The sequence below is a fragment of the Chelmon rostratus genome, chromosome 5 (assembly GCF_017976325.1).
Source record: "Chelmon rostratus isolate fCheRos1 chromosome 5, fCheRos1.pri, whole genome shotgun sequence".
Classification (NCBI taxonomy): Eukaryota; Metazoa; Chordata; class Actinopteri; order Chaetodontiformes; family Chaetodontidae; genus Chelmon; species Chelmon rostratus.
Window position 1 is genome coordinate 13,134,375 of NC_055662.1, and position 24,970 is coordinate 13,159,344.

Below are 24,970 nucleotides of genomic sequence, written 5' to 3' on the forward strand. Positions count from 1 at the left end.
TCCTGCGCTCCATTAAAAACGATAGGATCCATTGACTTGACATCCCTCCACAGATCCAGTGTGACGATAATCCACTGGTTACATCTGTACCTTTGTGTCTGTTCCCGTATGAGGGTTTGAAAAATAAGGTCACCCTATGATACACTCTCAACAGCAGAAAGGCATTTTGAAAAGACACACAGGTGTTGAAATTACACTTTGAGTTTATTAACAAAAAAAGTAAATGACACAACAAAAAGGTTTAAAAGTAAGCAGACCGTCATCACAGAAATAACAAACGAATACTGTAGAATGTCAAACAACATACAGCTATTTTTGTGATTGGTGGATGTAGGCCATTTATTTGCTTGTTGGCAACAACTTGAACACACAACAGAGCCTTAAAGCAGCACAAGTATTTCCACAGTCAGTGATACTGAGGTTGGTTCAGGTCTCGTTATTGAACATCCCTCGTCAATGCCAGTTTATTTGTAACAATATGTAACGGTAGTTCACAGTGTTAAGATTTTTGCATGTTTTACAGTAAGAAACTCAGAATTAAGATTTAATATCTCATGATTTGAAAATGTCTTTCATAAGACCAAAAAAAAATTAATATTCGCATATTTAAGAAAAACAACCGTCAATAAAATCCAAATGACAACGTGTCACATTTTATACAGTAACGATATTGGTAGTAAAGTTTTACCTATTGAATGACACAAATTACATCCTACCCTAACAGCTGTACCATAAAAATACAGTATATACAGATAATAGAAAAAGTTAAAAATCTACCAAACACAGTACAGTTTGAAAGTAGAGGATGGTTCATGAACACAAACTCTAGCTTCCTACGCAGAAATCAGCAGGAAACCCTTGCTATGGTCCAGAGCATAGAGAAAGACACTATAATCCGTGTCGCATGACGTGATGCTCCAGTTCAGAGCCGTTCATGAGGTTTCGACCACAGAACTCACAGGTAAACAGCTTCTCCTTTGTAGCTTCTGGGCACAGGACGTCAGCGGCTCTGTCCGAGATGGTGGGTGCACCTGCAGAGCGAGAGAAATGATTTTAGGCTGCTCTTACATGCTGTTTCCTTTCTTTTCATTTGGTACGCTAGACGTGTCACGCAGACTTAAAAAGCAGTGCTGGTATGGCAGCGATGTTGATGCATGGAGCAAATGGGATGAGATTGATGCTTTTTTTTTTGACTAGAGCTGAAATGGCGAGTCTACTTACAATTAATATGCAACCCTTTTAATAATCAACAGAATATATTTGGAATATATCTGGTCAGATAAAATAAGCAGTCTGAATCTTGGCCTCTAAGAAATTGTTTTTTTTTTTTTTCAGGATTAATCAAGAATCTAATCATCTTATTTAGACTCATTGTGATCAACTTTCTATCTCACCTTTTGGCACATGTGGATTGTCAGCTTCCACTTCCCCATCACCCTCCTGATGTCCCTGACTGGTGCGTCGGCTCTCATCTTCAGTGATGATCTCATCTTCTTTGTCCTGGTTCTGCTCCAGATGATAGTTCTGATCTTCTTGCTTGCAAGAACCAAGCGGGTGCATTTCTTCTCTGAGATATTCATTCTCAAGTACTGGCATTTCCCCATAAGGGTCTCTCACCTCCTCATTGTTTTTCTGATTTTGCACTTGTCCATCTTTGCACTTTGTGAATGAGACACCTAAGATCTCCTTATGGTTTATCTTAAGTTGTCTACAGTTGGGTGTAAGGGTTAGCAAGTGTCTTTCAACTTTAAATTGCTCTTGAGCCCTGATGTTATTTGCCTGCCTATAACTTTTCTTTGTTAAGGCTGAAATTGCCTCCGTATGAGGGTGATTTCTTTGGCTGTGGGCCAAAGCGATGCTGCCTTCTTCATCCAGCAACAGGATCTCACTCAGAACATCAACCTCAGGCTTGATGACCTGCTCCGTCTTAATCGTTCTATCCTGACTTGCCTTCTTGGGTCTCTTGCGGATGCCGCCATCCTCATCCAGCAGTAGGATGTGACGTAGTATATCATCTTCCACCTTAGCCTCAATGTTCAGCGTTCTATGCTTTAGCGCCTTAATGTGTCGCTTGTGGGCCTGCGCTTTTTCAGCTATTTTACCACATGCTGTTGAGCTCCCCTCCTCTGCCTCCTCTTTTTGTTGTGTGAATGTTACACTGCTGCCCTCACTATCTTTGAGTTTGAGTTGGGTTTGGTTCGCATTTGTCTCTTTCTCTGGACAACTGCTTTTCTCATATTGGATGTCTGCATTGTTCCCTTCGCCAACTTTTTGCCCTGCTATATTTGCTACCCACTGTGCTCTTGCAATGTCTGGCAGCACAATCTCTGCTTGTTCTTGAGGGTCCAGCTCACGCTCCTCTTGGATAGCGGTGTCTGTATTCTCATACTGAGGGACTAATACAGAGCTCTTGGCGGGGCTTTCTTCTTTTCCATTCTTGTCATCCTGCTCTTGCTTTTGATGTGCTCCCTTGATCTGTGGGGTAACACTCTCCCTGATGTGTGGATCTTCATTACAGTCTGTAACAACCTCCTCTGTTTTTATATCCTCACTGTCGCAGTACTCCAAGTTAGACAAAGGTTCCTCGTCCTCCTCTGGCACCAGGTCAACCCTTGCCTCTAGCTGATCAAGGCTGATCTGACCCACTAGCTCATGATTCCTCATAACCTGCACAAAAGAATAAATAACTGAATTGAGTGTTTGTCATGCACTCCACTATTATTCCCTCAAGCAAAGTCTGCAGAGTTGCACACTTGCAGGAAGTGTGCACAGCCTGTGAGTGCTTAAGGGGGGAGCACTGGGCCAGTGTCTGTGAATGGGTGGAGAGCACCAGCGTCTGAAAAATGCATCCCAAATGCTGTCATGATTTTTTTAAAATTGTTATTGGATTAATTTTTCTATTCTTCACAGTTGTGACAGGACTGGGCAGAAGAGACTTTTAGTTGCTAGTTTAGTTCCTGAGGCTCCGTAGTTCCAGGAGCTCGTTGGTCAAAAGGGGCTACTGTGTCATACCAGCCATACCCTCTGACTCCATACACCACTCCTCCCAGTGAATAACTTACTTTCTAGAATGCATTTTTTACATTAGCTGAAAGTGGCTAATTTACAGACATAAAGGAATTTCAGTGATGCATAGAGCGGCTTAGCTACAAATCCTCACCTGATGCTTATCGCTCAGGTGTGCCTCCAAGTCGCTCAGCCGAGTGCAGTCGAAGTAGCACAGCCGACACTTGTAGGGTTTGATGTCATCGTGCCTCATCATGTGCAGACGCAGGTTTTCAGCACTGCCGCTTGTGAAAGTGCATTTGTGACAGCGGAAGACGATGCCTTCAAGGTAACGTGACAGCTTTGGTCTACGCACCTCTATTGGCACAACGCGCTCCTCTAAAAACAAAAGACACAAAAAGACTGAACACAACATGGCAAATAAGGGTATCGGCGGGTGGGAACACGATTCCTGGCGAGCATCTTGCTTACCACGATGCAAGACGATGTGATCAATCATGTTATTCTTGTTCTTGGTCTGGTAGAGGCAGAAAGGGCAGCGCAGGTCTCTCTGATGAGTGGATTCTGACTGGCTGGTAGAGTGACCAGTCTCAATGTGCATTTCCAGGGTTTTCCTAATAATGGCAGGAGAATCAAATGATGAGAATACATGTCAGACACAAAATGTGACGAATGTTTGCCGTCACAAATATTCCAAATCAAAGGTTCATGACAAATGTGCTAGTCTGCGTGTGAGGTAAACAGATGCCACACTGCTAGTCTACTTGTTAGCTGTAGTCTATTAAATGCTTAAAAATCAAGTCCCTGGCTGTGTATGTAATCTCCTCAAATACTCGTGGTGGCTGTAACTTACCTTAAACCAGTGAAAAAGCTGCAGTCCTTACACCTGAGGATCTTCTTTCCGTGGCGATTCAGGTAGTGCCGTCGCATGCTAGACAGGTATCCAGTGTTGAAACTGCAGACTTCACAGTGAAGCAGACTGTTCGGAGCTAACTTTGTTTCTTGCACGTTGGCTTTCGATGGAGCAGCGGCCTGCGCCATCAGGCTGTACTGGTTCAACTGCCGCTGCACATCTGGGTGCTCCAAGTACAGTGATTCTGTCAAAGGACAATGAATCACAGTCTCTCTATAGATACTAATACAAAAGCTGTATTTTATATACATTTTGACAGTTACATATGTGATGATCTATAAAAAAGAAAATGGGATTGACTTACTTTGAGTAATTTCAGGTTCTTCATCAAGTTCAGGCAAATTGTTCAATTCCTCTGATGAATTAGAGAGCTCCATGTCAGCCCTCTGAGCGCTCTCCTTATCTCGGCTGCCAGTCTCAGCAGCATCCATAATGACATCTGGGCATTCAACAGCAGTACGTACATGAGAGACAGAAAAACAATATCACTGTACAAATGCCGTGTAATCGGTGCAGTAAAGTCCATTGTTCGTGTGCGGGCTGCACTATCTGATCAATTTGGCCGCAACATTTATGGTCAAGACAATTTTTAGAACAGAGAATATGCAACACCCACAACTTCTCCATTCTTTCCTATAAAATGGCACTTTTACCACAAACATTCAGAGGGTTATAATGTTCAGTGTAGAGCGGTGTTGGTTAAAGTCTTTTTGTAGGATGTGGTGTTGTTGAACTGTCTTGGGTTATAAGGAGAGGTGTTTCTAACATTCAGCCTAATCTTACTGACAAATACGGTGGACAGAATATGAGAAACACTTCTCAGCACATTGCAATATAACTTCAGCAGCAAAAACAAACTGCAGCCTCCAAAATGACCATAAAATTTACTGAGTTTTGTTTGTAAGAGTGAGCTGATCTTAGCTAGGTGTACTTAATAAACTGGCAGCTGAGTGTATACTAGAAAGAGCTTCTTTCAAGAAACCCGCAAAAACACGTTTGCCTAGATGTCCCTGAATGCACCACACATTGATCAAGAAATCCTACAAATTCTCTGATAATTCAATATGTTCCCTGTGATCAGATATTCCCTCAGGTGAAAGAGAGGATATATGATACCTGGTAGTAACATGATACCGTTACTTATTTTTTGAATGTTAGCTAATGTTATGTTACGTAAAGGTTACTCACCTTGATGTGTTTTAAGAAAATGACACCTCCACAGGCCCATGACGGTCGTCCGATATGAACAGAAGCTACAGAGGAAAGGCCGCATAGTCCCCGCTTTGTAGAGGACATATTTGTTAATGCTGTAGAGATAATGGAAAAAAATGTTAATAAAAATTACATTCAGTCAGATATAATCACAGTTCTGGACATGATGGACATCAGATTTGTGCCATTTGGTTTTCATTTCATGCCTGTGAGTGTATTCATTCGCTTTGCAAAGCTATTCAAATGTGTGCAAGCCAAAAGTGTTCTTATATATAACGATGAATGCTGACTGACTCCCTGCTTATTTTGCTGCTACTTCCTAACTCGAAATCACCAAAGTTTCTCCTTACTTGTGCTTTAATGCTGAGGTAGACACACTGTGCAGTTTATTCTTGATGGCTGCCAGGGCTGCATGGCTGCGCTGATGCAAACGCAAACCTTTCAGTGATATGAATCCCCGCCCACACTGTTTGCAACTGTGTTTGTCTTGTCTCGATTCCAGCTCTGGTTGCTCCGGATCAGTGGGCTTTGAAGGGGACGACACAGCACTTTGTGGCGAAGCAAAGGTCTGTACTGGTGTCACGTTGCACTGGGCCTGTTGCTCCACGGTTTCTGCCATGGGTACTTCATCATGCTTGCAAATCTAAAAATTAAACACAGCGATAGTCAACACATTTGAAACTTACTTTGAAAGTGTATGCAAAGGGTCAAGGCTGTAAATGACTATATTGGCAGGGTCAACTTACGACGATGGATTTGGCCTGTGGTGTTGTTGTAAAGCCAAGCATCATCGCAGCTTTTGCCTTCCTTTTCTCCCCTGCTCTGTGCTTATCCAGATGATGACACAACTTTTTAATTCCATTCATTTGTTTCATGCAGAGGGCACATTTGTAAAGTCCTGTTGTTTTCCTCGATGCTTTTGATAACACGATGAAGTCCAATATGCAGCCTGAGCTATGAAAAGTACTGTAGTGGTTGATAAGCAGCTGAGATGAGTCAAACTTTAAGTTTGGACACATCTTACATTTGACAGACGTGCATCCCTCAGATGCAGCTTCAGGCAAGTTGCGGGGCTTGGTGTGTTTATATCTGTTGTACTTCTCTAGAAGCTTGTATGTAGTGAATGGATCCAATTTGTGAGTCTTTTTGTAGTGACAATGCAGGTATCTTCGACACGATCCCATATAGGTACAAAGGCTGCACTTGTACTGTGAAGCCTTGTTCTGTACTGACGCTGTGTTTGACTGACATGTCTCAGCAGTGCCCAACTGTTGACTGAGGCCAGTTTCTATGGTTCTCACTGCTGATGTTTTGTTTTTTAAGGAGACAGCCTCCAACACAGACCCCCGAGAGCCATACTCAAGATGTTTTTTATCTTCAGTTTCAAATAAATGTTTAGAAGCTGTTGCCTCAGCCTGATCGTGCACACTCTCGCAGTGGATTTTTAGTTTCTTCAGTGATACATGAATCTGTGGACATTTTTTACACATGTACCCTCTTTCATTAGACCCTTTTCCCACTGTGCACCTGACCATGTTGGTTACAAGTACTTCATCTGTTTGAAGGTCATCTGCCCTTGCAATGAGGTCTGGATGCTTCATTTGGCAGTGAGTGAGAGTGCCATGGTGGCTAGCATTCACATAGGGACAAACTGGACATTTGTAGATTAATATTTTCTTTTCCTCTGCTGTCGTGCTAGGTTTCCATGCCTCTGGTTGCAGAGTTAAAGGGTGGTCAGGAACTGTTGGAGCTGGCTTCCCGTGGACCTGCTTGTATAGTGGTGCATAGAATTTTAAGGCTTCCTTTCCATGTTTCTTAGCATAATGGCTTCTGAGATACTTCTTCCTCAAAAAGACACTGGAACACAGGGCGCACTTTAATGAACTAGCCTGAGCCTTCGAAACAGTTTCATTCCTGTGGCGAATATGCAAGTGCCGATCAAGTACAAGTTTTGTGGTGCAACTGTAACTGCAGTACTGGCATCTCATGGCTGTGTATATTTTCTTACTTAAAAAGGATACTGATCCCTGTTTACTGTGGGTCTTGTATTGTTTTTTTTTACTGACAGCTGGTGGTTTAGGAGCTGATTTGGGCATATTTGGCACTGTTTTCTCTGCAGTCTCATTATGGCCCTTCTTGCAGTGCTTGTTCAGCTTCTCCTGCGTTGCAAGGATTTCTGGGCAGCTCTTACACATGTATCCACAAATTTTCAAATCCGGACCTTTTCTTTTCAAACAGTCTCTCCAGTTGTATAAATGTGGTTCATCCACATAAAGGCTGTTTGCCCTGGATGGGAGGGTACGGTGTCTCATCTGGCAGTGAGTGAGAATTCCATGATAATTGGTATTCACGTAGGTACAATGTGGACACTTAAAGACATGCACACGTGTTTTGATTTGCACTTGCTCTTTTTGGTGTTCATCTAAATTTTCAGTTTTGCGACTGCGCTGGGTAGAAAACCTCGGAGGGCTGTGAGGGCACTTGAGCCTTGTGGAAGACGCTGCTTCCTCAGATGAACCAGGTGAGTGGTCAAATTCAAGAGCTGCCTGGTAGGTGTCAAATGGCACAGGTGTTTCATTGTCGTCCTCCACCTGCTTGTTTGCACTCTGCTTCTTGCTGCTGATGACATCCAGGACTGAGCCGTCTTCTTTCACAGACCACGGATGAACAGCACGGTAGTGGTCTGTGATTCTGGACATTGAGCTACCTTTAAATGGACATGCTCTGCAAGAATACGTCTTGGTTTCGTTTTGTCCAGATCTCTGAGATGGTAAGCTGCCATCCGTGTCATCACCATCACTAATTCCAGGTTTCTTCTTTGAAGGAGTACACGTTTCAGGGCCGACATACAACCGAGTAGTCACATACTCAAGGCTTAGTCTACGTCCTGGGTGTTTTTCCTGGTAGTGTTCATAGACAGCTGCTGCCTTTTTGTGAGAGAAAACACACATGTCACAGTGATAGCCTGACTGTAAAGTTCCTTGTTTAAAACACCCTCTTAAAACATCCATGACTGTGCAACTGGACTTGTGGAATACCTGCATATGCTTTCTCAAAAGATACACATATTGCGTGTTGTAACTGCATCTATGGCACTGAAGAGTCCTCTTTGTTTGCGAGGCTCTCACAGAGGATGATGTCGAAACTTTACCAAGCTTCTTTGTCTTTTTATGATTTTTTTCCCCAAGGGATGCATAACTGACTTCTTGGCTTGCAGTTGTTCTTCGGCGCGACGACGACTGTATATGTTTCAGAATCAAGGAAGTATACAAATGGATTTGTTCTCGCCTAGCCACAAATCCACGATGTTTTCTGAAGTAATGCCGCGATACCTGGTCCACAGTTTTCTGTCTATAGTTGCAAAAGTGGCAGAAAAAGAAATCTTCATCACCCTCGGTCATAAGAGGGAGAGGTAGATTGGTAGAAAAGGATACCTCCTTTTCTTGAGATTTAGATCTTTCGATTTCAGCACGTATCAGAGCTGTATGTTCAATAATACATTCCTTGCTGGAATGAATGCTTTGGTGAACTTTGGTTTGATGGAGCAATATTCCTTTGACAGACGGATTTCCATAGTTGCACTTCTGGCAGTAAAACAACTTTTCTGCACATGCATAGGCATTAAATTTTGTCACAGTCGCACCTGTTCCCTCGTCCTCTTCATGTTCAAGTTCTTTTTCACTACATAGCTCAACTTGTTTACTCATTTTAAAATCAGAAGATGAAGTTCTGCCTGCAGCCTTAGCTTCACTTTGAAGTTTCTTTTTCTGCACCTCAGCACTGTAAAACAAGATGTCTTCAGAAACTGTTGGCATCTGCGCACCATGTTTTGAGTTATGATGACCGAGAACACTTTTGATGCTTGTGCTTGAATAGTCGCAAAACTGACAGTAATACAATGCATTTGGTGAGCTGAATAAACTGTCCATTCCAGCAGACATTTTACAATGACGTTTGGCCGTAAACCTCTTTTCTTTACGTCTGTCCTCAGCAGATATCACTTTCTTAGTTTTTCCAGACTCTGACCGAGTCTTAGAAGCTTCTGGTGTGTGCTTTGGACTTATCAAAGACGATGAAATCTTCTTTTGCTGTGCAATCTCATCTTTCTTTCTTGTTTCCTTGGAAGAATCAGAGATGTCCTTTTGAGGTATAGATTCTTCTATTGTCACAGAGTTTGGACACTTCTCTGGCATCATAGGCAAACTTGTATGTGACATGACATGAGCCGACTGTTTGATTTTGTCAATTGTGACTACTTCAACTGGGTGGCTTTTTTGGTAGTGGACATGCATAACAACAGCTGACTTATGACTAAACGTGCAGTTGTTGCACTGATACAATTCCGTGTCTGCTCCTTTGGAGGTGGGATGTTGGGGTGAGGGTGCATTTTTGACTTCCTTACACGGCGTATGGGCACTCTCATGAGAACTCCCTTGAGGTCTTTGTGAACTGGGCACATCTTCACATGTATTCCACTGCAACGGTCCCTCTTGGCTTTCCATATCACCAAAAACAAGATTAACCTTCTTTTCTTCCTCATCTTCGCTTAATTCAAATTCAAAGTCTGTGTTGCTTGATAATCCCTGTTTGCTTGTGTGAGCTTTCTGTTGGAGCTTTGTCTTTCCTTTGGATGACTTTGCTATTTTAGCAGGAGGACTTTTGGAGCTTTCATTATTGGTCCTCTTAAGAACTGTTTCTCTGAATTGTTCTTTAGCCTTTGATGGTAACAGGTCAGTAACTTGAAGGCGGTCATCTAACAAAAAACGTTGAGAACCACGTTTGGCTATATCAATCGTGGGCTTTGCGGTGACTTTGAACACACCACTACTGTTTGGGCTGGAGTCTGAGGGTGATTCTTGTAAAATCAGGGTTCCTTTGGTGCTATCTAGAAGCGCTGGGCTATCAGCTAACTTCATTGGGGGTTTCCCATTTGATCCAGATGGTGTCACAAAGTAATTGGTGATGGCTTGCATGGTTGGCCTCTTATATGTTTTCAGATCCTTTGACAAGTTTAGTATGTATTTAGTTTTCGAGGTAGGCATGGCTGAAGAAACGGAGGAAATCTCTTTCGTTCTCGCAGCTTCTTGTGCATTTTCCAAATGAGTTTCGGTCTCTGGTTTTCCAGAACCAATTAAACAATCATGTTCATTTAAAGTATCCTGATTAGCAGATTTGAGATCACAGCGTTGGCATTCAAAATGACTTCCTGTACTGTTGCAATTGTTGTCAGTGCTGGATTTGTTAGTTCCACGGTTTTTTAAACCAGCATCTCTTAGAGAAACATCTTCATCAAATCCATGCACCTTGTTGAGGTGTTCAAAAAGGTAGACCTTTGATTTGAAGATGAGTGTACAGTCATTACACTGGAAAGACTTGATCAGGGGTTCTTGAGTGACAGCTTGGTTTTGTGTCCTGTGGCCAGCGGTGGAAAGGTGCATTGAATCTGAAGGGGTAGATAAGAAATTATACTCAATCTGACTACATTGAAACAACATTGAGCATTATAAGAAGATTGACTGTAGTAAGTACCTTCTTGCATCTTGCTTTTCTCTGTAAAATCAGAGTCTTACATATACAGACACAGCTGTGACACATCTGGGGATATGAAAAAAGGCATCACTGCATTGTACAAGGTACAAAACCAGCGCTATATATTTGGTTTTGTGTAACCACTGTTAAGGTTAAGTGCACTAATGAGGTTTTCTGCAGAGATTTCAAAAATGAAATACTAACAGCAGATGCACTGCTCTGCTCAAGATCAAGATTTACAGGAAAATCGATTTAACAGCAGTGCAACAATGGCAATATGTTAGCAACAACTTAGGACTTCGGTGGTACTTAAAATGAGGTACGTTCAACAGGAAGGAATCGTAAAACGAGTTCAGGCCGTTAACTAACTTAAACTGACACGAACTGGAGTTCGTTCTGCAGTATAATCACAAGAAAAGGTGGAGAAGTTCAACTTGCTTATATGTTTGGAGAAAAATGTACTCACGCATTCCAGCAAACACAGGATGAAGCTTATGAGGCTATGACTTGAATGGCCGATGTTGATGTAACGAAGGCACTACACATTTCCGCCATTTTTCCCGCGAGTACAACTCTGTTTGTCTAGTGTTTCCGCTCCAACAACAAGATTACAATTTAACTTCCGTCGAGAGTCACGTACCCTTCAAAATAAACGTAATTCCGTGTGCTCGTAATGCTATATAGACACACACACACACACACACACACATAATTAACAGATTACAGAAAATATTAAAGTAGGGCACGAGTGTACATAGATAAAAAATACAAAAAAAATTAAAAAAAAAGGGAAATCCAAAAATAAAAAGCCTGTTATATTGTAATTTACACAATATGACGTTATTATCCTTAGTGTCATGCAAGGTTTTGTGATTTCATTATTGAAGCGTCTCAAATCTTTCATTGACAGGTATTCGGTAAATATACTCGTGCTTTAATTGTGAAAACAGACAGACTTTGACCGGAAGTACTTAGGTTTCGCTTTGTTGCTAAGCTTAAATACCAAATATTTCCATCAATTTCAATGTAATTTAGTCATTCAGTGTCGACACATTGTAAATTTTAACATAGTACAGAGATTAAAAAATCTGCCCTTTGCCTCCATCTGGTGGTTAGCACTCGGCACTGAAAACAACGTAACAAAAGTTTAAATCAAATATTTCCACAGACCGCCCTTTAACCTTTGCTTTCGCCCCGGGTAAGAACAACGATAGTATCTTTCTAGGTGGAGAGTAGACCTATATTAAGTTACGATCATACCTTTGAAGACGCAATCCCCTGCCGAATAACAGGTAAGTATTGAAAAAAACAAAAAAAACAATTTGTTTTGCCCCTTAGGTTAACAACTGGGGCGAGTGGTCATATTTATTTTTCCTAGGATGGCTAAGGCATTACCCGCCCTACTCTCCCTTTGATTGGCTTACCTTGGTATTCTCCCTAACCAATCTTCCTCGTCCTGCTCAATACTAACCAATCAGAAGCAGAGTAGGGCGGGTTATAACTTTGCCATTCTAGGAGAAAAAAAATGGTATTCAGTGTGGCAAAGATTTGAATAGCTAAGTGACATTAAAAAAATCCTTTGGGACGATAGCTGAAATAAAACAAAATTGTCCCGTACGAGTCTTATCCATTGATGCTGGCCTTCCCCCGCTGTGGCTGTCAATGGTTCCGTGTACGGGTTTTTTTTCTCCGGAACAATATATCGTGCGTACCACAACAGGAAAGCACACAATCCTTGTAGCAGTGACCAAACAGTCGCCTGTGAAGTGGCCAATTTCCTTAAAGAAGCTCTATTCTCTTTCTGTAACCTACGATGTAAGTCTTACTGTTAAAGATAGGTTAATGCTGATACAAATCTTTTCAATTAGCTTAGCTCGAGTAAGTTTGCGGCTAACAATCGTTACACCTTAAGAGTTAAGTGAATGTCAGTAATACTAATGTGTGCCGTGTTCATTAGGACTTCATCTACTTTCAGGCGAACCTACTTTTATCAGTAATAGAAAATAGTCAGAGGGTTATAATACTCAACGATGCAGTCGCACGCACAAACGGCTAAAAAGGGGACAGCTCTCTGACATGAACATTTCAGTCTTTGTGCAGCTGATTCACGTTAGCACAAAAGGAACGCCTGTTGCAGCAAATCGGTCCTGCTCTTGTGTGTGTGTGTGTGTGTGTGTGTGTGTGTGTGTTGTGTGTTCAGGGTTGACATTTTCGAAGAAAAAAAGATACGGTCAAGCTGACCTCAGACGAACACCATGCTCCCAGCCAAGCTGACCAGCCGTTTAACTGTCCTGAGGAGGATTCAGCATGGACCTTATTACCCCTGTCTTCCCCCTCTGTCAAACTGCTGCCTGTATACGGAGGGAGGACGGACTAGAGATGGTCTCCGCTCAGATTCCAGTGTGTTGAGAAGAGTGTTTTACAGCCAGAGTGCAATCCGACCGTCGCTTAGACTGCGTGAAACACAGCACTGTGGGAGAAGATCATTCAGTTTGACAGCTGCTTCAGTTGTGAACTCAGCACCAGCTGCTGTGCAGCCATACCTCCGACTGATGAGGCTGGACAAACCTATTGGTTCGTACATTCATTTGTGATGCAAATCACATCTTTCGTCGATGTTTATAAAGTCATTTTATAGAGAAACTGATACTGTATATGGATATAATATAGTTAGTCCATATTAGTTTTAAAAAACAGCATTATGATTGGTTAAGCATTGTTTTTAATGGCTATGTTTACGATATTGTTTAATCTTCATTTTTGGGGGCACAGTTCTCAGAATAATTCACACAGTTCTGTAATAATCAACATTGTAAGCATAAAATAGTGTGTTAAACACACTTACTGACCTTTAGATAGACAGTCTTAAATAATTAACTTAATTTCAACTGCATTTTATAAGGACTTTTCCAAAAGTGCATGTCTTTGCTATCAAAGATACTTGTATGAGCTTCAAAAGACCACATAAAGGCATCCTTCCTTTCCTAATCTTGTTTAAACTTACAGTTTACTTCTGTGCATCTCTGTGTAAATCAAGTTAACTAAATTTAACATTAGATCTACCTCTCAAGGTCTGCAGCCTGGGGTTAAATGAATAGGTGTGGGCAACCTAAAACACCGAAAACCAAAAAACTGCACACTAAAAGGTCCAATTGGAGGAGAGTAACACACATTTTTATCAAAAGCTTGAACACAAAGAATGTACTACAAAGTGAGTGAGTGACTGAGTTAAACAGCAGGTTTTAATCATACATGTATAAAGAAAGACAGAAAAGCATGCTGCTCTGCAGTCCCACAGCTGCACACACTGACCTAATGCTGTCTGTTTTGGTGCAACTTGCTGCAAGTGAACTGACTTGTTTTCCCCGCCAAACCACTCTCTAAACTGTGAAAGACTCACTGTCTCTGTCGCTTGACTTTCATTTCTTCATAGCTTTGTTTAGGTGCTAATCTCCTGTTTTGTTTACTTGAGTTATGGTGCGTATGTATTGTAGGGACATGGCTGCTGTATCTCCCCTGTACATGGAGCATTGCTCTGGCTTCGGACCCTGGATGTCTCCCACATCTGGGCATGCTCACACTGTTTGGTACAGGTGCTCTGCTGATGAGAGGAGCGGGCTGCACTATCAATGACATGTGGGATAAAGACTTTGACAGAAAGGTATATGAAACTGATAAACAGCCATGCACACATTAGCTGAAAATTGCAGATGGGTTTTATCATGCAAATATTTTGATTAAATTTACTATAATTAATGTAACAGCTCAGCTCTTATTTCATGCTTTGCCCTGTCAGCTTTTTTAATCAACTAGACATTTCCTCAGCAATCACTGTGTTCCACGTCTTTTGCTCTCCACATGGACCATTTACCTGCATGCAACCAAAGCCCGCTCAAACGTGATTGGTCAACACTACTCGGATTAGAAACAGAAACCAGAATGCGTCCAATTCCTCAATCTTGTCCCTTGCCTTCAGATTCCTGCCTTCATGTGCAGATATCTGTGCATAGATTATTCTGATCATACGTGTTTATAACCATACGTACAGTGTACGTACAGAGGTCGTCACAGTCAGTGACAACCTCCTCACTACTTCATTACAACAAGAAGTATGCACTCCTAGTATGATGATGTTTTCGTGCAGGTGTCCAGGACGGCCACTCGACCCATCGCGTCAGGAGAGATTTCTCGGATGCAGGCACTAGTCTTCCTTGGGGGACAGCTTTCTCTGGCACTTGGGGTTCTACTGTGTCTCAACTATTACAGGTACCAATTCATCTCAAGGTTTTCATTAGACCTGTTGAAAAAGAACAACAGAGAAGATGGGACAAATAGCCATGAGTGTAGGTGAGATTAAAAAACACAATGTTCAGACTTCATTTATTGTGCTTTTTCAAGTCTGTCTTAAAACAACAATCAGGTGCCCATATTTACATTGAAAGAACATTCACTTAATGTAATAATTTCTCTTGTTCATACTGGCCATGAAGAGATCTCACCTTAATGCAGTTTAGTTTATCTGAAGCGAATATGAAACTCCAGTTAGATAAATCAAGTGGATATGTAGGTGAGGACTGGAGCATAGACCGCCTGGTAAATTGAAAGCTTTTTCTTTCGGCTCATCTCTTTTTTCACTGCAAGGGTCTGGCAGCAGGCAAAGGCAGGGATCTAGGTGCACAGACCCCTGGCATTGCAGACTGGTTCTAGGGATGTAGCGTCAGATAAACTTTTGAGTATACATATTCTTCCCCAAACAAGAACTGTGAAATTTGTCCTTCATCACGTACGTTGGAAATGCATTAAATGGCCAGTAGTAACAGGATGAATGACAACAAGCAAGACCTCTTTTTACTTTCCTGTGGGTGCATAACTGTTGTTTTAAGACATAACAAAAATGGGTATCTATTAGGGATGCACGATAACTGTTTTTTAAAACCGATACCGATAACCGATAACTTTCAGCTCCTAAAGGCCGATGCCGATAACCGATAACACACACATATACCTAACATCATGACATCAATACCACGAACAAAACCAAAAACAGTTTTGACTCTTTAAATGAAGAGATATTTATTTTTCCAATGAAAAACTATTGGTAAGCCTCTCAAACATGTTCTTAAAGCTATCAAACAAACCTATTTGATATATCACATCAATTTAAATAAGGTGCATTACTTACTGATATAAAAAATAAATAAATAATGCAAATACATGCATCAGGATTACAAACTGAAAAAGTGTATTCCAGAAGTTTACAAAAAATAAATATACATAGAAAATTAATGCACTGGCACAAGTTAGATTCAAACATTTCTATTTAAACAAACTGAAAAAGTGCATTCCTCAATGACAAAAATAATGCACAGTGCATATTGTACTGACACAAGTTAGAAGACGCACTCTTAAATACTCAATTCTGGTCAATCGCGTCTTCCAAACAGTCAGACTAAAGGGGCAATCCCTTAATGTACCAAGCTCAATAACAAATCGCCAGCTGATTTGAGTGGCATAATATGGAGCATTTTCCGTGCATTATTTTTAATTTGTTTGGAGAGGACCGAACACTTGGCTGGAGAATGATGTCCCCAGCAAAAAAGATGAGAAAAGTAAAGAACAACGCTGGACTGACAGCAGGAGCGATATTAAGACACAAAAGACTTGAGGACGCAGAGATTGACCAGATTGAAGCCGACAGACACGAAAAAAACACCAAGAGAAACACAGCATGGACGATCGGTCTGCTAAAAGACTGCTGAGTGGAGACAAAACTGGAGACAGATTTTTTAATGTCTGACGCTGAAAGCAGAAATCAGCTGATGCAGGACTTTTATCCATCAGTCCGAAAAAATAGCGGTAAACCAAACTCTGTCTCCAGCTACGTCTCTCTCAGGTCTGGGATATCCCATCACTTCTCCACATTTGACATGATTTCGCTGAATATCTGTAAAGAAATAAGTTTTCCTGCCTGCCGGCCTGCGCACGGTGAGAGGCGGTTGCTACGCAACGTACGTGTTTACTTTCAGAGCCGCTGCGCAGTGAGAGCGGTGACAGGCAAGAGTAGACTCATTTTAAATCAATAAAATATGTTTTAATCTCTATTTTGTGTCACACTATTGAATGCTTTAGTAGTAAGCCGTGTTCTAAGCGGGATAATGTATTCAATTTACATGCAGTTTCCTACGGAGAAGCGTCGCGTCGTTTGTCAGTCGTTCTTTTGGCCTATTTAAGTTCATGTTTCTATTTTTTGTGTGTAACATGTGAAAAAATACTGCGAATATTAATTCAAGTCAGCAACTAGCAAAATTATGACCGAGTTAACGAGTTGTTATCTGGCATGAGGAGGTATTCTTGATTTTTCCCAGTGAGAAAGAGTTTTTCTGATTATGCCAACGTCACATGAACGCAGCATTCACTGCAGGCCATTCGGGTCTCAGTGGGAGCGAGGCACTGCCGTGCAGACAAAAACATATGTTATCGGGGCTATTCGTGATGATATCGGACTTATCGGAATGACGTCATAATTTCTTGTTATCGGCCCGATAATTATCATGCATCCCCACAAACGATGATTTTAATATCTCAGAATGATATAATTAGAAATGACCCATCACAGTGACATCACACAGTGACATCAAACTGTGACATCACACTGTGACGTCACACACAGTGACGTCACAGTGTGTGACGTCACACACTGTGACATCACACACTGACATCACAGTGTGACATGTCACAGTGTGTGATGTCACACTGTGAACACTGTGACATCACACACTGTGACATCACACACTGACATCACAGTGTGACATCACACACTGTGACATCACACACTGACATCACAGTGTGACATCACACACTGTGACATCACACACAGTGACAACACACTGTGACATCACACACTGACATCACAGTGTGACATCACAGTGTGACATCACAGTGACATCAGAGATAACACAGTGACATCACACAGTGACATCATTCTGACATCACACACGTCACGCTGTGACGCCATGCCTCAGCGTCCTCCTTTCAACGAGCTCCTCGTCCGTGTACTCCGGCTCAAAACGGTAAGGACGTCCATCGTAAACAAAGTCATCGTCCACCACCTCAGAGTCGGAAAAATATTCATCCATTTTGTGAAAAATAACAGTCGCAAACTACAGCTAAACTAGCTGACCGCCGCAGAGTTACGTGTTTACTTTCAGAGCCGCTGCGCAGTGAGAGTGGCGACAGGCAAGAGTAGACTCATTTTAAATCGATAAAATATGTTTTAATCACTATTTTGTGTCACACTATTGAATGCTTTAGTAATAAGCTGTGTTCTAAGCGGGATAATGTATAGTGAGCAGTTTCCTATGGAGAAGCGTCGCGTCTGGCTTCTATGTCATCCTGAAGGAAGATACCTGATCCCTTACTTAGACTTATCTATGTAAACAAAGTGAAGAACGGCAGTCCATAGTAACTCAAGCACCATCACGTCCATGATTAAATCTTCAATAACCTTAGCCCGTGGGTCATCTTTGCCAAATTTCTTGGACTTTTCGAAAGAAGCGCCGACGCGTAAGTCCCGCTGGCTTCCGGTGCGGCTGGCTTGCTAACGTTAGCGTCTTTAGCAGGCCGGCCGTCCTCATACGCTTTCCAAACTCCGTCAAAGCGGTGGTTATGTTTCAGGTGACTGCTCGGGTATTAAAGCTTGTGCCATTTCTCGCTCCTAGTGGAACTCGCTTGGAACATTTGTTACAAATAACCAGCGAACAATCTTCTTCGGAAACTTTGAAGAAGATTTTTAATTCAAGTCAGCAACTAGCAAAATTATGACCGAGTTAACGAGTTGTTTTCTGGCATGAGGGGGTATTCTTGATTTTTCCCAGTGAGAAAGAGTTTTTCTGATTATGCCAACGTCACTTGAACGCAGCATTCACTGCAGGCCATTCGGGTCTCAGTGGGAGCGAGGCACTGCCGTGCAGACAAAAACACATATGTTATCGGGGTTGTTCGTCATGATATCGGACTTATCAGAATGACATCATAATTTCCTGTTATTGGCCCGATAACTATCGGCCCAATAATTATCGTGCATCCCTAGTATCTGTCCTTTAAGTACCATTTAAAGAAACACTGGATCAACCAGTTGCCTTTTGTAGATGTATTACTTGCAGTGTGTTAATGCATAAGAGCAAAGAATGTGAAAAATTACCCAGTTCAAAGTTTATTTATTTATTTAATGGCTTGACACTGTTTGGGTCACAGTTTTCACAATGCTCTTCACAGCATAGTTTTGGGTGCTGCTTCATTATCTCTCGTCATCACCTACCCGCTGATGAAGAGGATCACCTACTGGCCACAGTTTGTGTTGGGTAAGTTGTGTTTAAGATTATCCTGCCATTGTCTGCATCTGAAGTTAATACTCCCTCCCATCTTCAAAGCTAAAGTTGGTCTCACCTTCCGTTACTTCTGTTTAGGCCTCACGTTCAACTGGGGAGCGCTGCTCGGCTGGTCCGCTGTAAAGGGTTCCTGTGATTGGTCCGTGTGCCTCCCACTGTATTTCTCAGGAGTGATGTGGACACTGATATATGACACTATATATGCACATCAGGTGAAGTAGGGGCTCCACTTTTTAGCATTTTAGCATGGACATGGTTGAAATAACAAACAGTTTAGTCAGTGGTCAATCTTGTTTTATTTTCACCAATTCATCCAGTCATCCTTTTTTTTCTTTACGCTTAACATGCGGCTCCAGCATTCCATCTAGAGTTCATTGCAGTGAATTAAGGACAATCACAATCAATGGTACAATCCTCACTCAGTGTTAAAAAAGAATTCTGCTGTTGCATTTTCAGCCAAATGCAACAGCAGTCTGAGAGATTATTTGAAACATTTCCAGTTAATTTCATTATTCCGATAAACTAGAATATATGTATTTGAATATGCAACAGACGGCTACCAAGAAGACAAAGAGAGAGTGAGAGCACCAAATTTACAGTGAAAACCACAGAAAGTTTGATATATCTTTTCTTATTAACCTCAGATTCATTGCATTTTTATTGTACAATGAAGCAGTCTTACACTTATGAGATAAAGCTTTATTATCTATGCAGATATACTGTTTGACTCAGTAATGGTAAGAATGCTGGGATTTTTCTTCAAAGAAGAAACAGCAGAGAAGTAAAAGTAATTTAAGACTGCATTGCACATCGCACAAAACTGTTGTCTCTCCCCAATTAGATACACAGACAAAATGGTGGACAACAGTTACTCAAATTTATAAATTTTTCCTAAATGGTTTCTCTATATTGGATATATTGTGTCTATTAATGTGACACATTCATGTGATTTCCAAACGCCATCAAATGCATATTGTATGCAGTTATGCACAGGAAATGAAATATATGCATATATGGTGATGACAGTGTAGATTGCTGCTTTTGTTGCTCTCACTTTCAGGCACTCTGGAATAGCACATAAGCTTTAATGCCTCACATTTTAAAGTAGGATGATACTGAATGAGACCTCTGTCCTTTCTTTGACAACTAGGACAAGGAGGATGATGTCAAAGTGGGGGTCAAATCTACTGCGCTGAGGTTCCAGGAGCAAACCAAACCTTGGCTGAGTGGCTTCGTGGTGGCCATGATGTCGGGACTGGTGGCAGCTGGGGTCAATGCTGAACAGACTCTCCCTTACTATGCTGTGCTGTCCACAGTGGCCATTCACCTAACGCATCAGGTGAGGAGCAACACTGTACACCACGTACAGTAAAGTCTGAAAGCTCGCTGCCAAAGGGTTAATTATTATAGTGCAGAGCTTTGTTCTATAGTGAGATAATTTCCAACTGAGTGAATTTGTTGTGTAAATGAATACCACCAGTAACAGGCCTTCGTAGTTATCGTCGAAACAAAGCATACTGTAGGTCTGAAATGTGGGTTTTCCATTAAACTGCGATATTTACTCTCCACTCTTTTAGATTTACACGTTGGACATTAACAAACCAGAGGACTGCTGGAAGAAATTTGTCTCAAACAGAAGCCTTGGACTGTTATTATTTTTAGGGATTGTTGCCGGCAATTTATGGAAAGAAAGAAGAGAGACTTTGCTGCAAAATGAGGAAGCATCCAGATAAGTGAGATAATCAGCACACATTTTATTACATTTACAGTACATTGCATACTACAATGCTGCGCAGTACCTTCTGAGATTTTCACTTTAAACAAAGCTACAGAAGATGCACTCAGAGGCTGTGTGATTTTAACCCACACACTAAAGTTAGTAGATACATTTTCTTTGCTCAAAAAAACTTCATTTACAGTTGTTGATTTAAAAAAAAATCACTTTCAGATGGATATTGTTGAGATTAACTTGCTCCTGGTACATACAAATATCTTATGTGTTCTAGTGCAGCTAAGTGGAACTCTAATGGCTGCACATACTCACACAATCAGCAACACTTACACAATAAACACAATAAACATCCATAATTGCAAAAAATATAATATCTGTTGTTGTTATTGTTGCTCAATACACCTCAGAGCTGCATTAAGCAATTTTTACCACTAGGGAGCAGAAAGATCCCAAAACAATAGCCACCTAGCCTTAAGGGGTCTACTGGTCTTGTTGTTTCACTTTTATCTACCAAACTATAAATTATCTGAGTCAACTGTCTTCATGAGTCACTGGTTTGCCTCAGTTCTCAGGCAGGTAGCGTACACTGGACCTGTCTGAGCTTGTCCATTGGAAACTCTAACTACTTCTTTTATATAAGAAGTTGGAGAGGATAGTCATACTCAACCATGCAGCGTATATGCAAGTTGCACAATCAGAAGCTGCTTCGGTGCTGTTCCTTCAACAAAATATTAGTCCATGCAACAATGACAAAGAAATACAGAAATACAGTACACTGAAACAATAGCAGACTCCCCATGTTGAGTGATATAAAGTCCATTCATTTATTTTAATGACACAAAAAGCCTGTCATATTGGAGTGGACCCTTTATATCACATATTTGTATGTATGGGAGTGAGTTACATACATCAGTGTGCGTGTTGAGTTTTAAAAAGATAAAAAGCAGAATTATATTAACAAGTGGAAACAGACCTATGTATGTTGTAGACAAAAGTCTCAGACTAGACACATTTCTTATTTCTACTGTTATAACAATACAAGCAACAATCATTTGAGTGTTTATCCAGTTTAAAAAAGCGTATGTTTTCCTCCATGTTGATGAAAGTTTGGGGCGGAGGTGCCTGTGTATATGATAATCTGCATTCACTGTTGCTGCCCAGGTCAGCATTCCCACAAAGTGACCTAAATGCAAACCGTGCCACCACAGTGAAAAACTAAAAGTCATGAGCAAAGGGAAGTGCTTGCACCTCGTGTAAACCAGTCTGCGCAGCCACGAAGCTGTTGTGGAGTTCCATCGACGGGCAAACTCTGACATGCGGGTCGACGCCTCGATGGTCCAGAAATCTCCATCGGATAAACCGCTCCAGTCTGGGGAGTCTCCTGGTGAATTTTCCCAAAAGCCAAACCCGGCTGCGTTATTGAGGCATTCACTCATCCTCCAGTGAGAATAATACTGGATCCTCAAAACCAGCGCCAGACCCCAAAGCCACAGGATCTTGTAGAGAACGCTGGAGTCAGAGGGATCATAGGTGTTACATTTCAGAAAACAGACAAGACAATACCTTGAACACTCCAGCAGTAACACCTGCATCGATTTTAAGAAGACCACACCCAGTGGATTAGGTGGAGGGCTGAGCCTCATTCCTGCCATCTGGGACAGGAATCGGCTGTAGGAGCACAAAGGGCCACCGAGCAGAGTGGTGAAACCGAGGATGTAGCTGATTAGAGGGAGAAGCATCACACAAGCTTTCCTTTTGGATGAAGCTTTAACTGTTAGCATAACTCCTTTTTCCTGGAGGTCCATGGACACTGAGGTGATTCTCTGAGTGAGCAGCATCAAAGAGGACACTGCCAGAAACAATCTGAAAGAGCAAGAGTTGTTCATGTAATAACACACAGCAGTCCTTACTGTCACAAACAGCAATAAAAGTTTTAAACATCTGTGTACGTTTTATGTTTTTCCCCCAGAGCACAATAGCATCCAACAATGTTGGTTCAAAGTTTGTCCCTAATGGTGGAAACAGCCCTTGACAAAACAATATGGTCCATTTAGTGGTTGTTCTGGAGCTTTCCATCATACCACAAAGTGGATTCTTGGGAACAATTTCAGCATCGACGAGTTTTAGAGGAAAGCTTGAACGGTTGTGTGGCAATTGGGCAAACTCACTCTGCTGAGAGCGATGTGGTCAAGAGTGCCAGCTACTAAATGGACCTTATGGTGAGATTGTTTTGTGAAATTCAAAAACTGTTTTCCGGTTAACGGACAACAAATGGTTTTAATTCCAAAAGGAAATCAATTTTCAGCAAATGTTTTAGCACTCAATAGAAACTGCTATTTCTGCTATGCATTGGATTTGAAAAAGCCATTACTGGTATTTATCTTTCATTTTCTGCATTCATGTATTGTTTGTTTTTTTTTTCTTTCTATTAAGTATATTCATTAGACAGATATGTGTAGACTAAGCAGGAGCTTTTGTTGCCGCGTCTATATTTTTTGTTACTGTTAACAGATCCCATGAAAAGACCAAAACAACAATGCAGTTGTCTGTCTCACTAGTTTAAGACTTTTAGAGCTTGTCTGTGCCACTCAGTGCCAAGCCCATTAGTTCCTACATGACTCTTTAAAAACTATAAAAATATAGAATATCACCAGACTTATCCTTTAAATACATTAATTATTAACCAGACAGCAAAGTTGAACATTCATAATTCATATCGGATCTCTGGCAGAGCACGAAGGTGTCAGCTTACACATGGAAGACCTCGTACAGTATAAGATCAGTACCTGATGCAGACAGGCTCGTGCAGGTAGTACTCCCTGTACTGTATAAGCAGGTGCCAGAAGGTTTGCCACAGCATCTGGAAAGCAAACGTCCAGAGGTGGATACGGCTGGGGTCCAATGAGCACACGAGCAGAATAAAGACGAAGGTGGAGGTGAATAGAAGTGAGCTGTAGATGCCCATGGTGACAACCGCCAGGACACACCCTCCAACACAAACAAACAGGTACCTGTAGACAGAAGAAAGAAATTCATGTTGACAACTAGAGCTGCAGCCATTTGATCAACAGAAAATTAATTAGCAATTATTCTGATAATCAGGCCAGTTTTTAAGAAAATAAGCCCAAATTTCCCTGGTTGCAGCTTCAGCAATGACAAAGTACTAACAGATGAATATGAAAAAGATGGGTTAGATCAGATTAGATCAGACTGAATATTTCAGATTAGGATACATTTACAAATTAAACTTCATTAACCTACTAAAATTCAAATGAAAAATTTGGTTCCCCTAAAAATGTGCAAAGAGCAAATTACTTGGCGTGTTGCTTTTCAAAAATGTATTTCAGTTTATAATAAAATCAATCCATCTGTAATCGCATACCTGTATGTCAAGGACAGATATCCCCGTTTAGCAAGAAGATAAAACAAAAATGCGAATGGAAGCGAAAAACACTGGTGCATTAAAAACCGATGCTGTTCCCACAACCAGTTCATCAAACCCATATCTGAGCGTCTGAGCGAATATCACAGCCAGAGGAACAAGGCCACTGGTAGCAGCCGTTTGGTGCCGTTTGTCTTATTAAAAGAGGAGAAATATTTGTTTTACCTGGGCTGACTGTCTTTGTCATTCCACCTGTAGCTTGCATTAAACCACTTCATTTTGTGTACCATTATCACACAGTACTGATAATAGTTATTCCCTTTGTTAAACATTATCTGTAGTGTGGGATACTGAAGCTTTCTGTTAGTTCATATTTCAGCAACCGCAGCAACCAAAAGAAGGCTGGTTTTTTTTGTTTGTTTGTTTTTTACTTTGTCTGTTTTGATTTCTCCAAATCAAACACGCAGCAACTCAGGAAGCCTGTCGTCACCCTGTTGTTCGATGATACATTTGCTGCTCTCACACCTGATCATAATTTGTATTATAGGTTGTGCAGAAAAATAGCTAAGTACACCCTGTCAAGCACTGTACTTAAAATGAAATACGCATAACACAGTCATTTATGGTGATCTCTGTGATTAAAAAATACAGTCTACAGCCATGCCAGCAGCTCTGTGAGGCCATATTTACACAGAGCGTGGCATCGAGCCTAGCAAATATTTACCAAATACGAAAGTATTGGGCAAATTCAAATTTTTTGTGATGACAGGATCAGCAAGGTGATTGAGTGTGTTTGTGCCAAATTGCAC

At 41.3% G+C, this 24,970-nt stretch overlaps 3 protein-coding genes across 5 annotated transcripts; 1 reads left to right on the plus strand and 2 right to left on the minus strand.

Annotated features, from left to right (window-relative positions):
• Positions 1 to 230: 230 nt before the first annotated feature.
• LOC121607271 (zinc finger protein 462-like) lies at positions 231 to 11,227 on the minus strand. Of its 2 annotated transcripts, XM_041937994.1 has the most exons (11): positions 11,127 to 11,227; positions 10,661 to 10,726; positions 5,878 to 10,574; positions 5,482 to 5,774; positions 5,108 to 5,226; positions 4,224 to 4,358; positions 3,860 to 4,103; positions 3,478 to 3,620; positions 3,161 to 3,384; positions 1,395 to 2,667; positions 231 to 1,031 (listed from the first exon to the last, which is right to left on the minus strand). In XM_041937994.1, the coding sequence occupies exons 2-11, from the start codon at positions 10,668 to 10,670 to the stop codon at positions 889 to 891; spliced, it is 7,281 nt and encodes a 2,426-aa protein (XP_041793928.1). In that variant the 5' UTR covers positions 10,671 to 10,726; positions 11,127 to 11,227; the 3' UTR covers positions 231 to 888. The 2 variants fall into 2 exon arrangements, with proteins under 2 accessions (XP_041793928.1, XP_041793929.1); XM_041937995.1 differs by lacking the exon at positions 10,661 to 10,726 and having other exon boundaries at positions 11,127 to 11,212.
• Positions 11,228 to 12,377: 1,150 nt separating this feature from the next.
• On the plus strand, positions 12,378 to 22,696 carry coq2 (coenzyme Q2 4-hydroxybenzoate polyprenyltransferase). Of its 2 annotated transcripts, XM_041937079.1 has the most exons (8): positions 12,378 to 12,475; positions 12,861 to 13,234; positions 14,155 to 14,321; positions 14,805 to 14,926; positions 18,935 to 19,020; positions 19,126 to 19,259; positions 20,198 to 20,386; positions 20,625 to 22,696. In XM_041937079.1, the coding sequence occupies exons 2-8, from the start codon at positions 12,916 to 12,918 to the stop codon at positions 20,778 to 20,780; spliced, it is 1,173 nt and encodes a 390-aa protein (XP_041793013.1). In that variant the 5' UTR covers positions 12,378 to 12,475; positions 12,861 to 12,915; the 3' UTR covers positions 20,781 to 22,696. The 2 variants fall into 2 exon arrangements, with proteins under 2 accessions (XP_041793013.1, XP_041793012.1); XM_041937078.1 differs by having other exon boundaries at positions 12,392 to 13,234.
• mboat4 (membrane bound O-acyltransferase domain containing 4) lies at positions 20,891 to 24,451 on the minus strand. The gene is made up of 3 exons (XM_041936405.1): positions 24,387 to 24,451; positions 23,566 to 23,790; positions 20,891 to 22,642 (listed from the first exon to the last, which is right to left on the minus strand). Exons 1-3 carry the CDS (start codon positions 24,449 to 24,451, stop codon positions 21,604 to 21,606), a joined length of 1,329 nt encoding a protein of 442 aa, XP_041792339.1. The 3' UTR covers positions 20,891 to 21,603.
• Between the last annotated feature and the right edge of the window lie 519 nt (positions 24,452 to 24,970).